The 19387-nt window shown below is 42.5% G+C and overlaps 1 protein-coding gene across 16 annotated transcripts in view; it reads left to right on the forward strand.

Moving 5' to 3' along the window:
* ptprt (protein tyrosine phosphatase receptor type T) overlaps positions 1-19387 on the forward strand; it is a 487625-nt gene that overhangs the window by 356385 nt on the left and 111853 nt on the right. For all 16 annotated transcript variants that reach the window (XM_071386753.1, XM_071386649.1, XM_071386662.1 and 13 more), the window contains exon 12: positions 2098-2371. In XM_071386753.1, coding sequence (XP_071242854.1) covers positions 2098-2371 — 274 coding nt within the window. The remainder of the gene's footprint in view (positions 1-2097; positions 2372-19387) is intronic.

Genomic DNA, 19387 nt, shown 5'->3' on the forward strand with positions numbered 1-19387 from the left:
CGTAAAAAGCCAGGGAACGGTTTGTGCACATGTGCACATGGGGACAAAGATCGTACTTTTTGGCGAAATGTCCTCTGGTCTGATGAAACAAAAATAGAACTGTTTGGCCATAATGACCATCGTTATGTTTGGAGGAAAAAGGGGGAGGCTTGCAAGCTGAAGAACACCGTGAACACCGTGAAGCATGGGGGTGGCAGCATCATGTTGTGGGGGTTCTTTGCTGCAGGAGGGACTGGTGCACTTCACAAAATAGATGGCATCATGAGGTAGGAAAATTATATGGATATATTGAAACAACATCTCAAGACATCAGTCAGGAAGTTAAAGCTTGGTCGCAAATTGGTCTTCCAAATAGACAATTACCGGAAGCATACTTCCAAAGTTGTGGCAAAATGGCTTAAGGACAACAAAGTCAAGGTATTGGAGTGGCCATCACAAAGCCCTGACCTCAATCCTATAGAGATTTTGTGGGCAGAACTGAAAAAGCGTGTGCGAGCAAGGAGGCCAACAAACCTGACTCCGTTACACCAGCTCTGTCAGGAGGAATGGGCCAACGTTCACACAACTTAATGTGGCCCAAGTTAAACAATTTAAAGGCAATGCTACCAACTACTAATTGAGTGTATGTAATCTTTTGACCCACTGGGAATGTGATGAAATAAATAAAAGCTGAAATAAATAGTTCTCTCTACTATTATTCTGACATTTCACATTGTTAAAATAAAGTGGTGATCCTAACTGACCTAAGACAGGGAATTTTTACTTGGATTAAATGTCAGGAATTGTGGAAAACTGAGTTTTAAATGTATTTGGCCAAGGTATGTAAACTTCCGACTTCAACTGTATATTTCACTGGTCATCCCCAAGCCAAATCCTCCTTTGGCTGCCTTTCCTTCCAGTTCTCTGCTGCCAATGACTGGAACAAATTGCAAAAATCACTGAAGTTGTAGTCTTATATCTCCCTCCCTAACTTTAAGCATCAGCTGTCAGAGCAGGTTACCGGTCATTGCACCTGTACACAGGCCATCTGTAAATAGCCCACCCAACTATCTCATCCCCATATTGTTATTATTTTTTTTGCTCCTTTGCACCCCAGTATCTCTACTTGCACATTCATCTTCTGCTCATCTATCATCTATCCAGTGTTTAATTACTAAGTTGTAATTATTTCACCACTATGGCCTATTTATTGCCTTACCTCCATTTGCACACACTGTATATAGATTTTTTTATTGTGTTATTGACTGTACGTTTGTTTATCCCATGTGTAACTCTGTTGTTTGTGTCGCACTGCTTTGCTTTATCTTGGCCAGGACGCAGTTGTAAATGAGAACTTGTCCTCAACTTGCCTACCTGGTTCAATAAAGGTATAATTCAAAATAAAATTGACAGGGCCTTTCAAAAGGCCAGTGTGAAGACAGCTCCCACTGGCCAATTAGGGTAGATTTCCATCTACTGGCCCCTCACAGAAATGACTGCCCAATGGTTGCGCTCCCCCTGGACAAGTCAGTGTTTATATTTTTGTTTCTGTTCTTAATTAAAATAGTATATAGTTTTCTGCGGAGTTACCACTATTATGTCTTTTTTAGATGTCTGCTTCGTCAGTAGGTGATGTAGTTCACGCTGGAGATATTAGCGTACTATTCGTAAAGCAAAACTAATGCTGGAAAACAGTAATGTGGTAAATTTGGAGTGGTATGAATTGTTCATTGGCTGGTTAAGACAGAGCAGCAGTAACACTCCTGCCTCTGCTCAGGAATACTTTGTATGAAGCTTTGAACTGACCTGACACAGACTACAAACCCATACTGTATTTACAACAGTATGGCTATAGTCACACATTAGGTGGTTCCTTATTAAATGTTATACTTTTTACGAATACATTTTTAAATGAACATTGAAGCCATTTTTTATGGAAACCCAGCATTGAGTTGAGGCCATATGTATCAAGCATCGCAGAGTTGGAGTGATGATACAGGATCAGGTGTCCATGTAATCTTATTCATTGTGATCGGCACTACTACTCTGAGACGCTTGATAAATACAGCCCCTGGTGAGCCCTCTGATGAGGACTTTTGCCCTCTGCTCTCTCCCCAGTGTCTATCAGCTGGTTGTGAAAGAGGAACGCAAGCAGAAGGTGCGGCGGGCGGCCGACGTGCTGGAGTGCTTCTCCGTCCCGGTCAGCTTCAAGAATGCCTCCATCTTGGATTTGCCCCACTACTTTGCAGCGGAGCTCCCGCCTACATACCTGACTGTGGTGCAGCCTTTCAGCGTAGGTGACAACAAGACCTACAATGGCTACTGGAACCCCCCTCTCTCTCCAGCCAAAAGCTACAGCATTTACTTCCAAGCCCTGAGCAAAGCCAATGGGGTGAGTAGTCATACACTCTTTTCAAGGTCCATCACTGTTCATTGTCCCTCACTGTTGTATGATGTCTAAATGCAGATTAGGGTTGTCACAATACCATAATCATGATACTCAGAAGTATCATGACAAGCAAATAAAACATGAAACGGCTTAATTTCTTGAGGAAAACGAGCTTTGTCATTTGGGGTCCTTTTCCCATTTATAACACACCATATTTGACATAAAGCAGGTTTTTATAAGACAAAGAGTTTAATCTGCATCGTGATTTTCTTTTTGCCATGACAAATGTAGTATTGTAGTATTGTGATAATGGTATCGGTGACACCCCTAATACAGATGTTCAACCTTTTAGTATTACTCACCTCTTGTGTGCAGTGCTGAATCTTGAAAGACCACATTTTTTCATGCTATCTTGAATCATATCAATTTCAGTCTTTAAAGGTGTAATTTACTACGGGGTGCATGCACACTCTAGTTCTGTTTTTAAATACAACTAATATTATGATATTCACTGAATGTACAAAACATTTAGAACACCTTCCTAATATTGAGTTGCCCTCAGAACAGCCTCAATTCGTTGGTGCATGGACTCTACAAGGTGTTGAAAGCGTTCCACAGGGATGTTGGCCCATGTTGACTCCAATGCTTCCCACAGTTGTGTCAAGTTGGCTGGATGTCCTTTGGGTGGTGAGCCATTCTTGATGTACACAGGAAACTGTTGAGCATGAAAATCCCAGCAGTGTTGCAGTTCTTGACACCAACGGATGCGCCTGGCACCTAGTACCATACCCCGTTCAACGGCACTTAAAGTGCACTCATAAAGGGGCTGACAAAGAATAATGTTCATTATTACACTCAAACGTCTTTCACTAACTAGGTTTCCATCCAATTGGCGATTTTCATGTGAATATTCTAAAATCTGCCTCAAGAAAATATAAGTGACATCAATAAGGGATCATAGCTGTCACCTGGTCAGTCTATGTCATGGAAAGAGCATGTGTTCATAATGTTTTGTACACTCAGTATATGATCTAGTACCACAGGAGGTTTGGGGAGTATGGGCTCGTTCTATTGACTGGAGCAGAATAAGTGAAATGGTAACAAATACATCAAACACATGGTTTCCAGGTGTTTGAAGCCATTCCATTTGCTCCTTTCCGTCCATTATTACGAGCCGTCCTCCCCGCAGCAGGCTCCCGTGTCTAGTACAAACCTAACATAATACATATCTATCAGCCAAGTGAATATACAATAAAATGGCAAAAGGGATGTCAAAATCTTGACTGTTCTTCTTCGTAGACAGCATGCAAATGTATGTCTCTCAAGCTCTTCTTAATCGTAAAACAAAATTTGACTATAAAATGGATTTCAAAATAGGTTAAGACCAGAGGACTGTTAAATCATTTTCCACCTCTGCGACTTTGTTTGGCGGGGGCATCAGCTGGCATTGTAAGCAGCACCTTCCCAACGCTCAAGTTTTCCCAGAATGCAGTTTAGCTTGCCTGAGCGTTGGTCACATCGGCTTCATGATTTGATTGGATATCAGGCAATTCAATCTGTGAGTTTCAGGCTCAGTGAGAAAACACTCAGAACAACATTAGACCATGACCCAGATAAATAAATAAAAAGTAATGCATAAAATATGGATTTAGCTTGGTAGTTTAGACCTGCCATCAAAGATAAGGCATTTTTTCCACCTCTCTTGTTCAGTAATTTGTTACTCTGTCGAAACCTCTGTGACTATTTTCCATTATACTTTGCCCCATTAAATTCAGGTTAGAGAACAGATTTTTTTTAGCTTTACATCAAGCTTAACTGTCACTCCGTGGCTTCAAGGTACGGCAGCCCATCATTATTTCATTTAAGGTTTTTTCCCATTTAGCCAGTGTTACAAATGTAAATGCTCAATGTAAACATGTTGATTACTGTTGCTCACTTATACTCTCCACCTTTTAAGAGACTGCATAATGTACGTACTGACAGTACTGTGCATTTCCCTTACCCTCTACTACAGCTTGAAATACCAATGAGATTGAGTTGTGCATGATGGCAGCCCCAGTTTGCTCATCAAGTCTTCTTTCACGGGTGGCATCCCGTAGATGCCATTCTTTCATCCTTCCATTGTGCCAATTAGAAAGAATACACATCAAATGAGCCAGAGCGGGCTTTTCCAAAGCTATGTGATGCCACCCAAGCTCCCCGACAAAAAATGGCAAGAAAAGACATTGCCTTGGGGAGGAGAGTCTAAGTCTGGACAGGGAAAGAGGGAAGGAGGGAGAGAGTGAGAAATGTAGTAGGAGAGAGAGAGAGAAAGAGAGTGTGAGAGACAGTGGAAGAGAGAGAGAGAGACGGGTAGAGGGACGCTCTGCCCCCCAGTACAAACGAGCTGCCAGCTGATTCCTCAGCCCATGCCGGTGCCAACTGCAGGCTCCATCTCTCCTGGCACTGCCAATTGCACTCGAAACAACCCTCCACCCTCGCCTATCAAGTCCCCCAGGCTCCTTTCTTGAGATCAGCCGCAGTGACCAGACTCTTTAACTCTGCATTGTTGGAAAAGGACTCAGAAGTAAGCGTTTCACTGTTTGTCTAGACCTGTTGTTGAATGTGACAAATAACATTTGATTTGATGCCCTACACAGCAGTGGCGAGGAGGGCGGCCATATTGACTGACTGGTCATATTTTTGGCAGTTGTATCCCCCCAGAATGTGATGTTGAGGCTTGACAACTAGGAGACAACACACCTACTCCATTTCCTGTGGTACCAACCACCAGGGAGCGAATATAAACATTTGTTTTGTGCTTTTGCACAACATCTAGAAGTGTTGGCTTTGAAAATGCTGAGGTACAGTTAACAACAAGCCTGGTTTATAAAAACAGATAAAGCAACATCTCACAGCACAATGCCTCTCTCCTATTACAAGTTTTGTTTTTTCCATGTATGTTTTGAGGTTGGACTTAACAAGTATAGCTCGTTAGCACATAGGGCACACCATGGGTGTCACCTCGTTAGTCAGTGTGTTACACCTGTGCTGGTTACCATCTCGTTAGTGGGAAGATGTTTCACCAGTGCTGGTCCAGGTGCTATTTAAGAGTGGCTGGGTCAGTGCTCCAGTGTCTTGATAGATGTGGAGGTGTTAACACCTTTAGCTCGTGCGTCCTATTTAGATTTTTTTGACAAACTTTCCTGTATCTGATTTTGTTTTGTGCCACCATTTTGGTTTGTTTCCTGTCATTAAATTTGGTGTGGGTTTTTCTTTTGTTTGCCTCTTGGGCAAATTTAGTGTGTGCTCATGGTGGGTATCTTTTAGGTTCCAATTGTTGCCGCTAGTCAACTTCATTTTTTTATTTGATTCTGTCTCTTGTTTTTGTTCAGTTGTTAAGGGACAGGGTGTAATTATCAAGTAATTTCAACACATCAATCAGTATAACAAATGCAGCTTCACTGCAAATTTTTACCATTAGTTCCTGGAAAGGCTAAGTTAGGACATGTTGGACCACAATTTAGACAGACTAGTGATGTGAGCTCTCTAGGACACCGTGGATGTCTGTGTCTCCTACAGCGGTTCAACCAGCTGCACCACAGGGACTTGGTATTCAGCTCAGGCTAGTGCTCTTAGCCACAAGATGTCTTCCAACTAGAGACCTGCATCTGCAACTCAACCAAGCAACATTTAAACAACCGCCTGTAAAAACGTTCCAGGATAAGACTATAAATTAACGCTACCTTTATTAACATTACTGCTTCATACCGTTGAGGCTTGCTAATTAACATCCCAGTGAAAAAGCTTTTGCAAATGGCTGCCTCCTTTTAGGTCTAGGCCATGCATAACAAGTTTTGTCAGACAGGTTAGCGATGGTGAATGCGGAATTCTCCTCTGGCTTTCACAAGTTTTTTTCGATGGTTTGCCAGGTGCTTTGAAATGGAGGGCATGCTTATCAAGAATGCCCTAGAACTCGGGTGACATTGGTGACGCATTTTTTGGATTGCTCAAGCTTCTGTTATTGTGTTCCTCAGCCAACTAACACTCAAGGGAGGTGGTTCATAAAAACGTTTAGGAGAACTTATCAGCCACTGTAAATTAGAGGGAATAAACACAGCAAGTTGATGCCAAAATTAATGTAGAGTTATATGGAGAGTAATATTAAATCGAGAGAAAGGTGCTCCGTCTCTCTGTTAAATATTCACTTAGGGGAGCAATAAGTGACGGAAAGAAGACAAGCCTCTTTTTCTTTTAGAGAATGATAGTGTTCCCTTAACACCTTCCAACTTCACTATATAGATATTAGAGTATTGCCATGACTTGCCTTGCAATTGAAGGTTGTCGATCCATATGTTCCTTATTTCCTCCGCTCCTCACTACAATCCAATCCTTAAAGAACAATTCCACCACTATAACCAGTTATTATGCTGTTAGTGTATATGCACTACTGTAAGATATGTTAGTCATTCTACACTTAGTCGTTTTTGTCATTTTTGAAGCATCTGCATGACCCTCGTTGACAGTATACTACAGTTCCCAGTGTGCATTTCACCTCCCAGGATGCAATGCACCGCCCAGTCTGCAGTTCGCTTAGCTGGCTAGCAAGCCCAGATGAAGCTTGTCATAAGTTATGAGTGCATTTTACATTACTTTTGTAATCATATTATAGTGCTTGCATCAATATCATGCTGTATATATGTTAATGGCATTGTCACCAATCAAATGCATTTCACAAAAATAATTCAAATTTAGATGCTAACGAATGCTAGATTTAAGTTACAGTATCTGTTGGTTAGCTACCATGCTAGCTAGCTAGCCCTAGCTACATCCGTAAAAATAATAATAATGTTTGCAACAATAACAGCCAAGTTTAAGCTTAGCGACTGTCTTAAGGATCGGGATCCCGTCAATGGGACAGTTATAAATCATGCAGCTCCTTGTGTCACGAACGTAGATTTTAGAGAAACAACAAATGTCGCTACATATAAGTGTCTTATATGAGCTGAAAGCTTACATTCTTGTTAATATAACTGCACTGTTCAATTTACAGTAGCTTTTACTGCGAAAAAATGCCATGCTAGTGTTTGAGGAGAGCTCCTAACAACAAAACACTGTTTTCACATCGATAGGTTTGATAAATCCACCTCTGGAGGTGAAATGTGTACTTACATTCTGAAATCTTGCTCTGATTTATCATCCAAAGGGTCCCAGAGATAACATGAAGTGTCGTTTTGTTAGATAAAATCATTTTTAATATCCTAAAAAGGTCCATATAGCATGCACAATTGATTTTGTATTATCACTTGTTCAATTTGCAAAGAAAGGAATCCGTGAAAATCTAACCCTAAACATTGTTTCAACCAGTCAAATCACATTTGTATGTATTCCTCAGAGATCCTAGAATGTAACCAGACTTCACTATATCATTAGGGGTGTAGTATATCCTATAGGACACCAAATTTGTTCAGAGAGCGACGCCTTCATGGCACGATGATGACGCGGCCGGTCTTCATTTGGTCTACTGTACCTTCGTCAAATAAGCACCAATCGGGGTCAATCAAAGCTAGCTAGATAGCCAATGAGCTGGGCTTTATGTGAGTATCCAGAAACTCTGTATCTGTTGCAAAATGTAGGTGTTAACCTTTTGCGACAGCATGCCTTTTCCTGTTGGACAAAAATTATACGAATATTCAGAGTTATGAAGTTATGAAAACTGGTTGTTTTGCAAATGTTTAACTTATAATATGGCTACTAATAATGGAAAAGTTAAATCAAAGTCCAAGTATACAGATTTGACGATATTCTTGCAGAAAAATGTAATATGAATGGAAATGTCTCCTTCACGATTTGCCAAATGTACCTGGGTAACTTCACACTAAATGTCATGTAGTTCGCTCATACTTTAAGTTATCCATCTGAAACTTTGCACATACACTGCTGGCATCTTGTGGACACCATCGGAATTACGACTAGAGTGATGGCTAGAACTGGGACCTTTCTCTTGCATTTCAAAGATGGTGGTAGAAAAAAAACAGTTGTTTTTTTCTTTGTATTTTCTTCTACCAGATCTATTGTGTTATATTCTCCTACATTCAATTCACATTTCCACAAAATTCAAAGTGTTTCCTTTCAAATGGTACCAAGAATATGCATATCCTTGCTTCAGGGCCTGAGATACAGGCAGTTAGATTTGGTATGTCATCTTAGGCGAAATTTGAAAAAAAGGGGGCTATCCCTAAGCAACCATCCACATAACATGTAGGCGTGAACCACATTTATTATGAAATGTACAGGCAAATCACTAGGGAATCCTGTCTCATGATTTGAAGACTTGTGTCTGTGATTCTAACATTAGAAATGCTAGCTAGCCAAGTAGCTTACCCTGCTGCATCTGAAATAAAGTGGTTTTAACATTAACAGCCAAATACAGCCTTTGCACCTGTCGAAGCAACCATCCAACAACACTGTAGGCCTATTGGAACGAATAAAAGGAAGACGTTTCTTCACTTCGAAAATGTAGGCTAATTGGAAAGGCCAAGGGAGCTGCAACTTCGTTGGTGATGGTGGTTTTGCCGAATGGAATCATGGGTGTTTGATCCTTGAACAACAGAAAAATATTGGAGTAAGCTGACTATAAATATCATTCTATAGGTTTTTGAGTGCCTATTTAAAATATTTACAGATGTTATTACACCAAGACAACCAGAGCAACATATACAGTAGCAAAAAGTTCCAATATGATCAGAAAACTATAGATGGGTTGTATAGACAGCTGAAAATGACTGTCCATCATTTATTTTATTTGTCATCTCAGGGATCCTACTCCGGTTTTGCCCATCACTAAACAGTCAATAGATATGAAATCATAAAAGTGCACTAAAACTATGTAGGGCATCACTAAATACTTCATAGTAACAACCTAAATGTTCAAAGTGTTGGAGTTGTCCTATAAGAAGTTAATCTCCGAGTGATTCTTACACAGGCCATATCAGGATCATCTAAGAGTTGCTTTTAGAACCTAAAATCTTAGATTATTCCAAATGTCCTCTTTCTCTGTATCATCTCCCTCATCACGTTCTGGTCATAGAATATCTCAATGATATAGGCAAGCGCCACTAGTATTTCCCCCTATTTTCCAGGTTTTTCTATCAGCTCTTGGCCAATGCTCTCCCCCCTTCCTTGCCTCTCTATCTTTCTCACTTTTCTTTTATAAGCTGGCTTGATGCTGAGGTGGGGTTTCAATTCCACCCCTGTGCCCACAGGTTCCAGACCTGGCCCAGTTTGGGGATACACACACTGGGTGTCTGATTAAGATAGAGAGGGTGTGTGTGTGTGCGTGTGCATGTGTGTGCGCGTGCAGAGCTGGAATATGGCGGGGGGCCTGTGGATGGATGATTTGAGGCAGAAGGGGCAGGCGATGGGTTGTTCTCCCCTGGGCTCCACGCAAGGCTGGGTTTGTGAAGGCAGACTGTGGGAGGTTACACACCAGCGAGAGATAGTAAGGAAAGAGAGAGCGATAGAGGGGGAGGAAGGAGAAACAGAGATGAAGGGAAAGAGGAAGGAAAGAGAAAAAATACAGGAATCATAGGGCTACTGAGTGTGCCCTGATGCTGAATTGATGTGACTATCAGAAGTGAAATGCCATTGCGGTGGATAGGCATAAGCAATTCCTCCCAAAGTTCAATTCTCCTCCAAAGTTCAGTGTCTGGGTTATGGTATCACTGAGTGTACAAAATGTTAAGAACTGTCTGTCATGAAAAGAGCAGGTGTCCTTAATGTTTTGTACGCTCAGTGTATAAATGACTGGACAATTACAATTTAGGAGAATCTCTTATATAACGGTTTAATGCGATTTATAGCAACCTATTCTTAATGTTTTCTACACTCAATGTATATGCCTGTGCTTGTGTGTGCAGTGTGGATCTTTTCGGACCTAAGCAGATGCTTTTATCTCAAGAAAGAGACATGTTAAAGGGGCACTCATAAAGGGGATGTCAAAGAAAAATGTTCATTATTACACTCAGACATCTTTCACTAGCTAGGTTTCCATCCAATTGGTGACAGATTTCCATGCCAATATGAAAAAAATTAAGTACAGTGTCATGTGATACAAGGCGTTTATGTATGTGTTATAAATTACCAAAAAGGGTCTGACTTTAAATTAAGTACAGCGTCATGTGATATAGAGTCTTTATGGATATGTTATGAGTGACCGAAGGTGTCTCACTTCAAACTAAGTATTACAGGACACTACATAAAGTGTCAATAAATAGGTTACTAACGTTCTGCTGATTTATGAAAGTTCTCTCATGATCCACAGGTTACTGTAGGGTGTCAGAGGTATTTAAATGGGTTAATGGACCTGCAAAGTGTGTCAGAACCATGATTATTTGGAGTATTCCAACCTGAGACTACCGCTCCAGGTATTCCTCTTCTGTTCCAATGCTGGAGACCACAGCTTGATTACAACCTATTACAATGGTGCCAAGATCTTGTGGCTTATCTTTCAGCGTGGGAGTGGGTAAATGTGTCAAAGACCTGACTGGGCCCAGCAATATGGCTCATTTTTGTTGTCATGTTTGTCTACTCAGGAACATTTGAACTTGGTTCCAGAAGAAAGACACTTTCAATGTCTCATCAAGGTAAGTGTTTCTTGGTGTAACGCCGTCCCCAGGTTATTGCAAACACAGCACATATAAGCCTGGGATATCAACCATTCAAAGTTGGCTTTAGTGGGAGTGACCATAGAATTCTATAGGAGTGAACTTACTGAGTAAAGAATTTGTCATCGTCACTACTTAACACAGTCCAAATGATGGTCAAACCCTTAAAATTTTATTTTAAACCTAACCCTAACTAGTGATGGCCAAGTTTGATACGCTGGTCCACCAGACCTTCCACACATTTAGACGGAAGTGTTTGGTAATGAGATTAGGTGTAATGTGACGAACATGACATCACTTTAGAGCGTATTGCCATCCTTCAGCACAACATGTCACCCTTTATAAAGCACATGTTTATATCATGTTCAACATAGTGGGTTATGTCACATTTGACATTGGTGCATATGAAGGCTTTATGAAGCCTTTATAAGCCGAACTTCATTTAAAGCAGGGCCTTACTCACTATGTAGTGCGTAAAGCCTCAACAAGCCTTTGTTGCGAACAATTGTTCATAAACAGTGATGTTCTCTCCTGGTTTATAACATACAATGCTGATTTGTAGAAACTTGTTCCAAACGTCGGATACCGTTGTAACGTTCGTCGTCGGAATGAGACCAAAGCGCAGCGTGGAAAGTGTTCAATCAATCAATCAATCAAGTTTATTTTATATAGCCCTTCGTACATCAGCTAATATCTCGAAGTGCTGTACAGAAACCCAGCCTAAAACCCCAAACAGCAAGCAATGCAGGTGTAGAAGCACGGTGGCTAGGAAAAACTCCCTAGAAAGGCCAAAACCTAGGAAGAAACCTAGAGAGGAACCAGGCTATGAGGGGTGGCCAGTCCTCTTCTGGCTGTGCCGGGTGGAGATTATAACAGAACTATGCCAAGATGTTCAAAATATTCATAAGTGACAAGCATGGTCAAATAATAATCATGAATAATTTTCAGTTGGCTTTTCATAGCCGATCATTAAGAGTTGAAAATAGCAGGTCTGGGACAGGTGGCGGTTCCATAACCGCAGGCAGAACAGCTGAAACTGGAATAGCAGCAAGGCCAGGCGGACTGGGGACAGCAAGGAGTCATCATGCCCGGTAGTCCTGACGTATGGTCCTAGGGCTCAGGTCCTCCGAGAGAGAGAAAGAAAGAGAGAATTAGAGAGAGCCAAGATTTTCAAAATGTTCATAAATGACAAGCATGGTCAAATAATAATCAGGAATAAATATCAGTTGGCTTTTCATAGCCGATCATTAAGAGTTGAAAACAGCAGGTCTGGGACAGGTAGGGGTTCCATAACCGCAGGCAGAACAGCTGAAACTGGAATAGCAGCAAGGCCAGGCGGACTGATGACAGCAAGGAGTCATCATGCCCGGTTTGCCGTGACGTATGGTCCTAGGGCTCAGGTCCTCCGAGAGAGAGAAAGAAAGAGAGAAGGAGAGAATTAGAGAGAGCCAAGATTTTCAAAATGTTCATAAATGACAAGCATGGTCAAATAATAATCAGGATTAAATATCAGTTGGCTTTTCATAGCCGATCATTAAGAGTTGAAAACAGCAGGTCTGGGACAGGTAGGGGTTCCATAACCGCAGGCAGAACAGCTGAAACTGGAATAGCAGCAAGGCCAGGCGGACTGGGGACAGCAAGGAGTCATCATGCCCAGTTTGCCGTGACGTATGGTCCTAGGGCTCAGGTTCTCCGAGAGAGAGAAAGAAAGAGAAAACGAGAGAATTAGAGAGAGCATACTTAAATTCACACAGGACACTGGATAAGATAGGAGAAGTACTCCAGGTATAACCAACTGACCCTAGCCCCCCGACACATAAACTACTGCAGCATAAATACTGGAGGCTGAGACAGGAGGGGTCAGGAGACACTGTGGCCCCATCAGAAGAAACCCCCGGACAGGGCCAAACAGGAAGGATATAACCCCACCCACTTTGCCAAAGCACAGCCCCCACACCACTAGAGGGATATCTTCAACCACCAACTTACAATCCTGAGACAAGGCCGAGTATAGACCACATAGATCTCCACCACAGCACAAACCAAGGGGGGGCGCCAACCCAGACAGGAAGATCACGTCAGTAACTCAACCCACTCAAGTGACGCACCCCTCCCAGGGACGCCATGAAAGAGCACCAGTAAGCCAGTGACTCAGCCCCTGTAATAGGGTTAGAGGCAGAGAATCCCAGTGGAGAGAGGGGAACCGGCCAGGCAGAGACAGCAAGGGCGGTTCGTTGCTCCAGAGCCTTTCCGTTCACCTTCACACTCCTGGGCCAGACTACACTCAATCATATGACCTACTGAAGAGATAAGTCTTCAGTAAAGACTTAAAGGTTGAGACCGAGTCTGCGTCTCTCACATGGGTAGGCAGACCGTTCCATAAAAATGGAGATCTATAGGAGAAAGCCCTGCCTCCCGCTGTTTGCTTAGAAATTCTAGGGACAATTAGGAGGCCTGCGTCTTGTGACCGTAGCGTACGTATAGGTATGTACGGCAGGACCAACTCGGAAAGATAGGTAGGAGCAAGCCCATGTAACGCTTTATAGGTTAACAGTAAAACCTTGAAATCAGCCCTTGCCTTAACAGGAAGCCAGTGTAGGGAAGCTAGCACTGGAGTAATATGATCAAATTTCTTGGTTCTAGTCAGGATTCTAGCAGCCGTATTTAGCACTAACTGAAGTTTATTTAGTGCTTTATCCGGGTAGCCGGAAAGTAGAGCATTGCAGTAGTCTAACCTAGAAGTAACAAATGCATGGATTAATTTTTCTGCATCATTTTTGGACAGAACATTTCTGATTTTTGCAATGTTACGTAGATGGAAAAAAGCTGTCCTTGAAACAGTCTTGATATGTTTGTCAAAAGAGAGATCAGGGTCAAGAGTAACACCGAGGTCCTTCACAGTTTTATTTGAGACGACTTTACAACCATCAAGATTAATTGTCAGGAGGTAACATATAATCTCTCTGAAATTAACACTTTCAGCTCATCAACAGACAGATCCCTCTGTCTCCTTGCTCCTTGTGCGCCTCAGCCACAGTACAGTCCCTGATGTGTTGTAGCATGTCCATGTCACATAAACAACGGAAGCTGGTGAGTGCGTTGTTGATGTTGTTTTTTGCTTGAGATGTTCTGATAATCTGCCCATAGTACTGTCTATGGCTCGTTCTACCCAAACGGTGCCGTCCCTTCCTCTCTCCTGTCTCACCTTTTCATTTTGGTGGTGGCAGTGCACAGCGTTCTGGTTTTCTTGCGCTTGTGCCTCGGAGCTGTAGGTTCAGGCTGGGGCTCAGAATCAGAAGAATAATAATCAGAGATGTCATGATTAGAACGCCGCAGCCCGTCTGGTGTTCAACTTTCCCAAGTTCTCTCACGTCACCCCGCTCCTCCGCTCTCTCCACTGGCTTCCAGTTGAAGCTCGCATCCGCTACAAGACCATGGTGCTTGCCTACGGAGCTGTGAGGGGAACGGCACCTCCGTACCTTCAGGCTCTGATCAGGCCCTACACCCAAACAAGGGCACTGCGTTCATCCACCTCTGGCCTGCTCGCCTCCCTACCTCTGAGGAAGTACAGTTCCCGCTCAGCCCAGTCAAAACTGTTCGCTGCTCTGGCACCCCAATGGTGGAACAAACTCCCTCACGACGCCAGGTCAGCGGAGTCAATCACCACCTTCCGGAGACACCTGAAACCCCACCTCTTTAAGGAATACCTAGGATAGGATAAAGTAATCCTTCTAACCCCCCCCCCCTTAAAAGAGTTAGATGCACTATTGTAAAGTGGTTGTTCCACTGGATATCATAAGGTGAATGCACCAATTTGTAAGTCGCTCTGGATAAGAGCGTCTGCTAAATGACTTAAATGTAAATGTAAATGTAAATGATTAATTTATTTCCGCACCATCTGAATCATTTTCATTCAGATCTTGTAGCTGTGCTAACGCAACATGCGCATCCATTATTCTTGGTCTTGCCTGACAATCCTTGGTGTAAGGGGCTGTGTAGCCTGGCACTGTTCATTCTGTTGAGTTTCCTTTGCAGCACAGGAAAAACTAGTAAAGGAGCTGTGGAATATTAAGTTCGGTAGTAAGGTCAGAGTGGGTCCAGTAGTGTTATTGTTATATTTGACAGTCTGACGTATCTGTCTTGTCCTGGGACACTCAGTCAGTAAGATTTTCCCAAAGTTTGTTGACACACAGTCATAACAGTTTGACATATCAAAGCTGTCATTTGTCATGCTGTGAACTGACATGATTGATTTTTTAAGACTGCAGTATTTATTTATTTTTTATTTAACCTTTATTTAACTAGGCAAGTCAGTTAAGAACAAATTCTTATTTACAATGACGGCCTACCCCGTCCAAACCCTAACCCAGAAGACACTGGGCCAATTGTGCGCCGCCCTATGGGACTCCCAATCACGGCGGGTTGTGATACAGCCTGGAATTGAACCAGGATCTGTTATGACGCATCTAGCACTGAGATGCAGTGCCTTAGACCGCTGCTCCACTCGGTAACCCACAGTATGTCAAGTGTATGCCAGGTCAAGTAAAGTTGATTCCCATTGGTTGACCTAACCTCCATCCAGCTTCAAGTTGTGAAGATAGTGGGAGTATCACTGTACTGCACTGGTCCCAGTTATTTCATTCAGGGTTATTATATCCAAGTGTGCATTTTTCTATGTCAAGAGAGTTAAGCCAACATGATCCTCCATGAGAAAATTTACTTGAAAACACCAGATGATTTCCAACCTCACTGGCAAACAGAGAAGTGTCACCGGTGCCTATAGCCCCATGAAGAAGGACCAGCCGCGTTCGATACACCAATTCCCCCACCGCAACAGCCTAATCAGTTTGGTTCTATGGTAGATCTCCCAGGCAAGCGTGTATAAAAGAGACAAACCAGCCTTGACAGAGGAATTACATATTGACTGTCACCCCTTTCCACTATGGTTGCATTTCATTTCTCGAAGGCCCAAGGAATATCCAAGTGGCCGGGGAAAACAATGCAGGGTGCATTTACACACACTGGCTTTGCACGGACTCTGCACCGCATGAAGCCATCAGCCAGGGTTTGGCCTGATACCCAGGTTAATTTACAGTTTTTTCTATCACCTTGGTGCAATTTTTACAAGTACGTGGTACATTTACACAACTGTAAGCACAAAAATCTAAACAGATAATCAAAATGTCACATTTTCCATTGACTGAGTACAACAAACAAATTCACTAAGTCACTTGTTCACTGCACCAAAAAACTACAATTGAAGTTGGAAGTTTACATACACCTTAGCCAAATACATTTAAACTCAGTTTTTACAATTCCTGACATTTAATAAAAAATTCCCTGTCTTATGTCAGATAGGATCACCACTTTATTTTAAGAATGTGAAATGTCAGAATAATAGTAGAGAATTATTTCTTTCAGCTTTTATTTCTTTCATCACATTCCCAGTGTGTCAGAAGTTTACATACATTCAATTAGTAGTTGGTAGCATTGCCTTTAAATTGTTTAACTTGGGTCAAACGTTTCTGGTAGCCTTTCCCAAGCTTCCCTCAAAAAGTTGGGTGAATTTTGGCCCATTCCTCCTGACAGAGCTGGTGTAACTGAGTCAGGTTTGTAGGCCTTCTTGCTCGCGCACACTTTTTCAGTTCTGCCCACAAAATCTCTATAGGATTGAGGTCAGGGCTTTGTTATGGCCACTCCAATACCTTGACTTTGTTGTCCTTAAGCCATGTTGCCACAACTTTGGAAGTATGCTTGGGGCCATTGTCCATTTGGAAGACCCATTTGCGACCAAGCGTTAACTTCCTGACTGATGTCTTGAGATGTTGCTTCAATATATCCACATAATTTTCCACCCTCATGATGCCATCTATTTTGTGAAGTACACCAGTCCCTCCTGCAGCAAAGCATCGCCACAAAATGATGCTGCCACTCCAGTGCTTCATGGTTGGGATGGTGTTCTTCAGCTTGCAAGCCTCCCCCTTTTTCCTCCCAACATAACGATGGTCATTATGGCCAAACAGTTCTATTTTTGTTTCATCAGACCAGAGGACATTTCTCCAAAAAGTAAGATCTTTGTCCCCATGTGCAGTTGCAAACCGTAGTCTGGCTTTTTTATGGCGGTTTTGTAGCAGTGGCTTCTTCCTTGCTGAGCGGCCTTTCAGGTTATGTCGATATTGGACTCGTTTTACTGTGGATATAGATACTTTTGTACCTGTTTCCTCCAGCATCTTCACAAGGTCCTTTGCTGTTGTTCAGGGATTGATTTGCACGGCTGCGTGGGCCCATGCTGTTTATACTTGCGTACTATTGTTTGTACAGATGAGCGTGGTACCTTCAGGCGTTTGTAAATTGCTCCCAAGAATGAACCAGACTTGTGGAGGTCTACAATTTTCTTTCTGAGGTTTTGGCTGATTTCTTTTGATTTTCCCATGATGTCAAGCAAAGAGGCACTGGAGGTTGAAGGTTGCTTGAAATACATCCACAGGTACACCTCCAATTGACTCTAATGATGTCAATTAGGCTATCAGAAGATTCTAAAGCCATGACATAATTTTCTGGAATTTTCCAAGCTGTTTAAAGGCACAGTCAACTTAGTGTATGTAAACTTCTGACCCACTGGAATTGTGATACAGTGAATTATAAGTGAAATAATCTGTCTGTAAACAATTGTTGGAAAAATTACTTGTGTCATGCACAAAGTAGATGTCCTAACCGACTTGCCAAAACTATAGTTTGTTAACAAGAAATTTGTGAAGACTTAATGACTCCAACCAAAGTGTATGTAAACTTCCAACTTCAACTGTATGTACAGTGGGGAGAACAAGTATTTGATACACTGCCGATTTTGCAGGTTTTCCTACTTACAAAGCATGTAGAGGTCTGTCATTTTTATCATAGGTACACTTCAACTGTGAGAGACGGAATCTAAAACAAAAATCCAGAAAATCACATTGTATGATTTTTAAGTAATACATTTGCATTTTATTGCATGACATAAGTATTTGATACATCAGAAAAGCAGAACTTAATATTTGGTACAGAAACCTTTGTTTGCAATTACAGAGATCATACGTTTCCTGTAGTTCTTGACCAGGTTTGCACACACTGCAGCAGGGATTTTGGCCCACTCCTCCATACAGACCTTCTCCAGATCCTTCAGGTTTCGGGGCTGTCGCTGGGCAATACGGACTTTCAGCTCCCTCCAAAGATTTTCTATTGGGTTCAGGTCTGGAGACTGGCTAGGCCACTCCAGGACCTTGAGATGCTTCTTACGGAGCCACTCCTTAGTTGCCCTGGCTGTGTGTTTCGGGTCGTTGTCATGCTGGAAGACCCAGCCACGACCCATCTTCAATGCTCTTACTGAGGGAAGGAGGTTGTTGGCCAAGATCTCGCGATACATGGCCCCATCCATCCTCCCCTCAATACGGTGCAGTCATCCTGTCCCCTTTGCAGAAAAGCATCCCCAAAGAATGATGTTTCCACCTCCATGCTTCACGGTTGGGATGGTGTTCTTGGGGTCGTACTCATCCTTCTTCTTCCTCCAAACACGGCGAGTGGAGTTTAGACCAAAAAGCTCAATTTTTGTCTCATCAGACCACATGACCTTCTCCCATTCCTCCTCTGGATCATCCAGATGGTCATTGGCAAACTTCAGACGGGCCTGGACATGCGCTGGCTTGAGCAGGGGGACCTTGCGTGCGCTGCAGGATTTTAATCCATGACGGCGTAGTGTGTTACTAATGGTTTTCTTTGAGACTGTGGTCCTAGCTCTCTTCAGGTCATTGACCAGGTCCTGCCGTGTAGTTCTGGCTGATCCCTCACCTTCCTCATGATCATTGATGCCCCACGAGGTGAGATCTTGCATGGAGCCCCAGACCAAGGGTGATTGACCATTATCTTGAACTTCTTCCATTTTCTAATAATTGCGCCAACAGTTGTTGCCTTCTCACCAAGCTGCTTGCCTATTGTCCTGTAGCCCATCCCAGCCTTGTGCAGGTTTACAATTTTATCCCTGATGTCCTTACACAGCTCTCTGGTCTTGGCCATTGTGGAGAGGTTGGAGTCTGTTTGATTGAGGTTGTGGACAGGTGTCTTTTATACAGGTAACGAGTTCAAACAGGTGCAGTTAATACAGGTAATGAGTGGAGAACAGGAGGGCTTCTTAAAGAAAAACGAACAGGTCTGTGAGAGCCGGAATTCTTACTGGTTGGTAGGTGATCAAATACTTATGTCATGCAATAAAATGCAAATTAATTACTTAAAAATCATACAATGTGATTTTCTGGATTTTGAAGTGAAGTGTACCTATGATAAAAATTACAGACCTCTACATGCTTTGTAAGTAGGAAAACCTGCAAAATCGGCAGTGTAT

This window comes from Salvelinus alpinus, chromosome 2 (genome assembly GCF_045679555.1).
Source record: "Salvelinus alpinus chromosome 2, SLU_Salpinus.1, whole genome shotgun sequence".
NCBI lineage: Eukaryota > Metazoa > Chordata > Actinopteri > Salmoniformes > Salmonidae > Salvelinus > Salvelinus alpinus.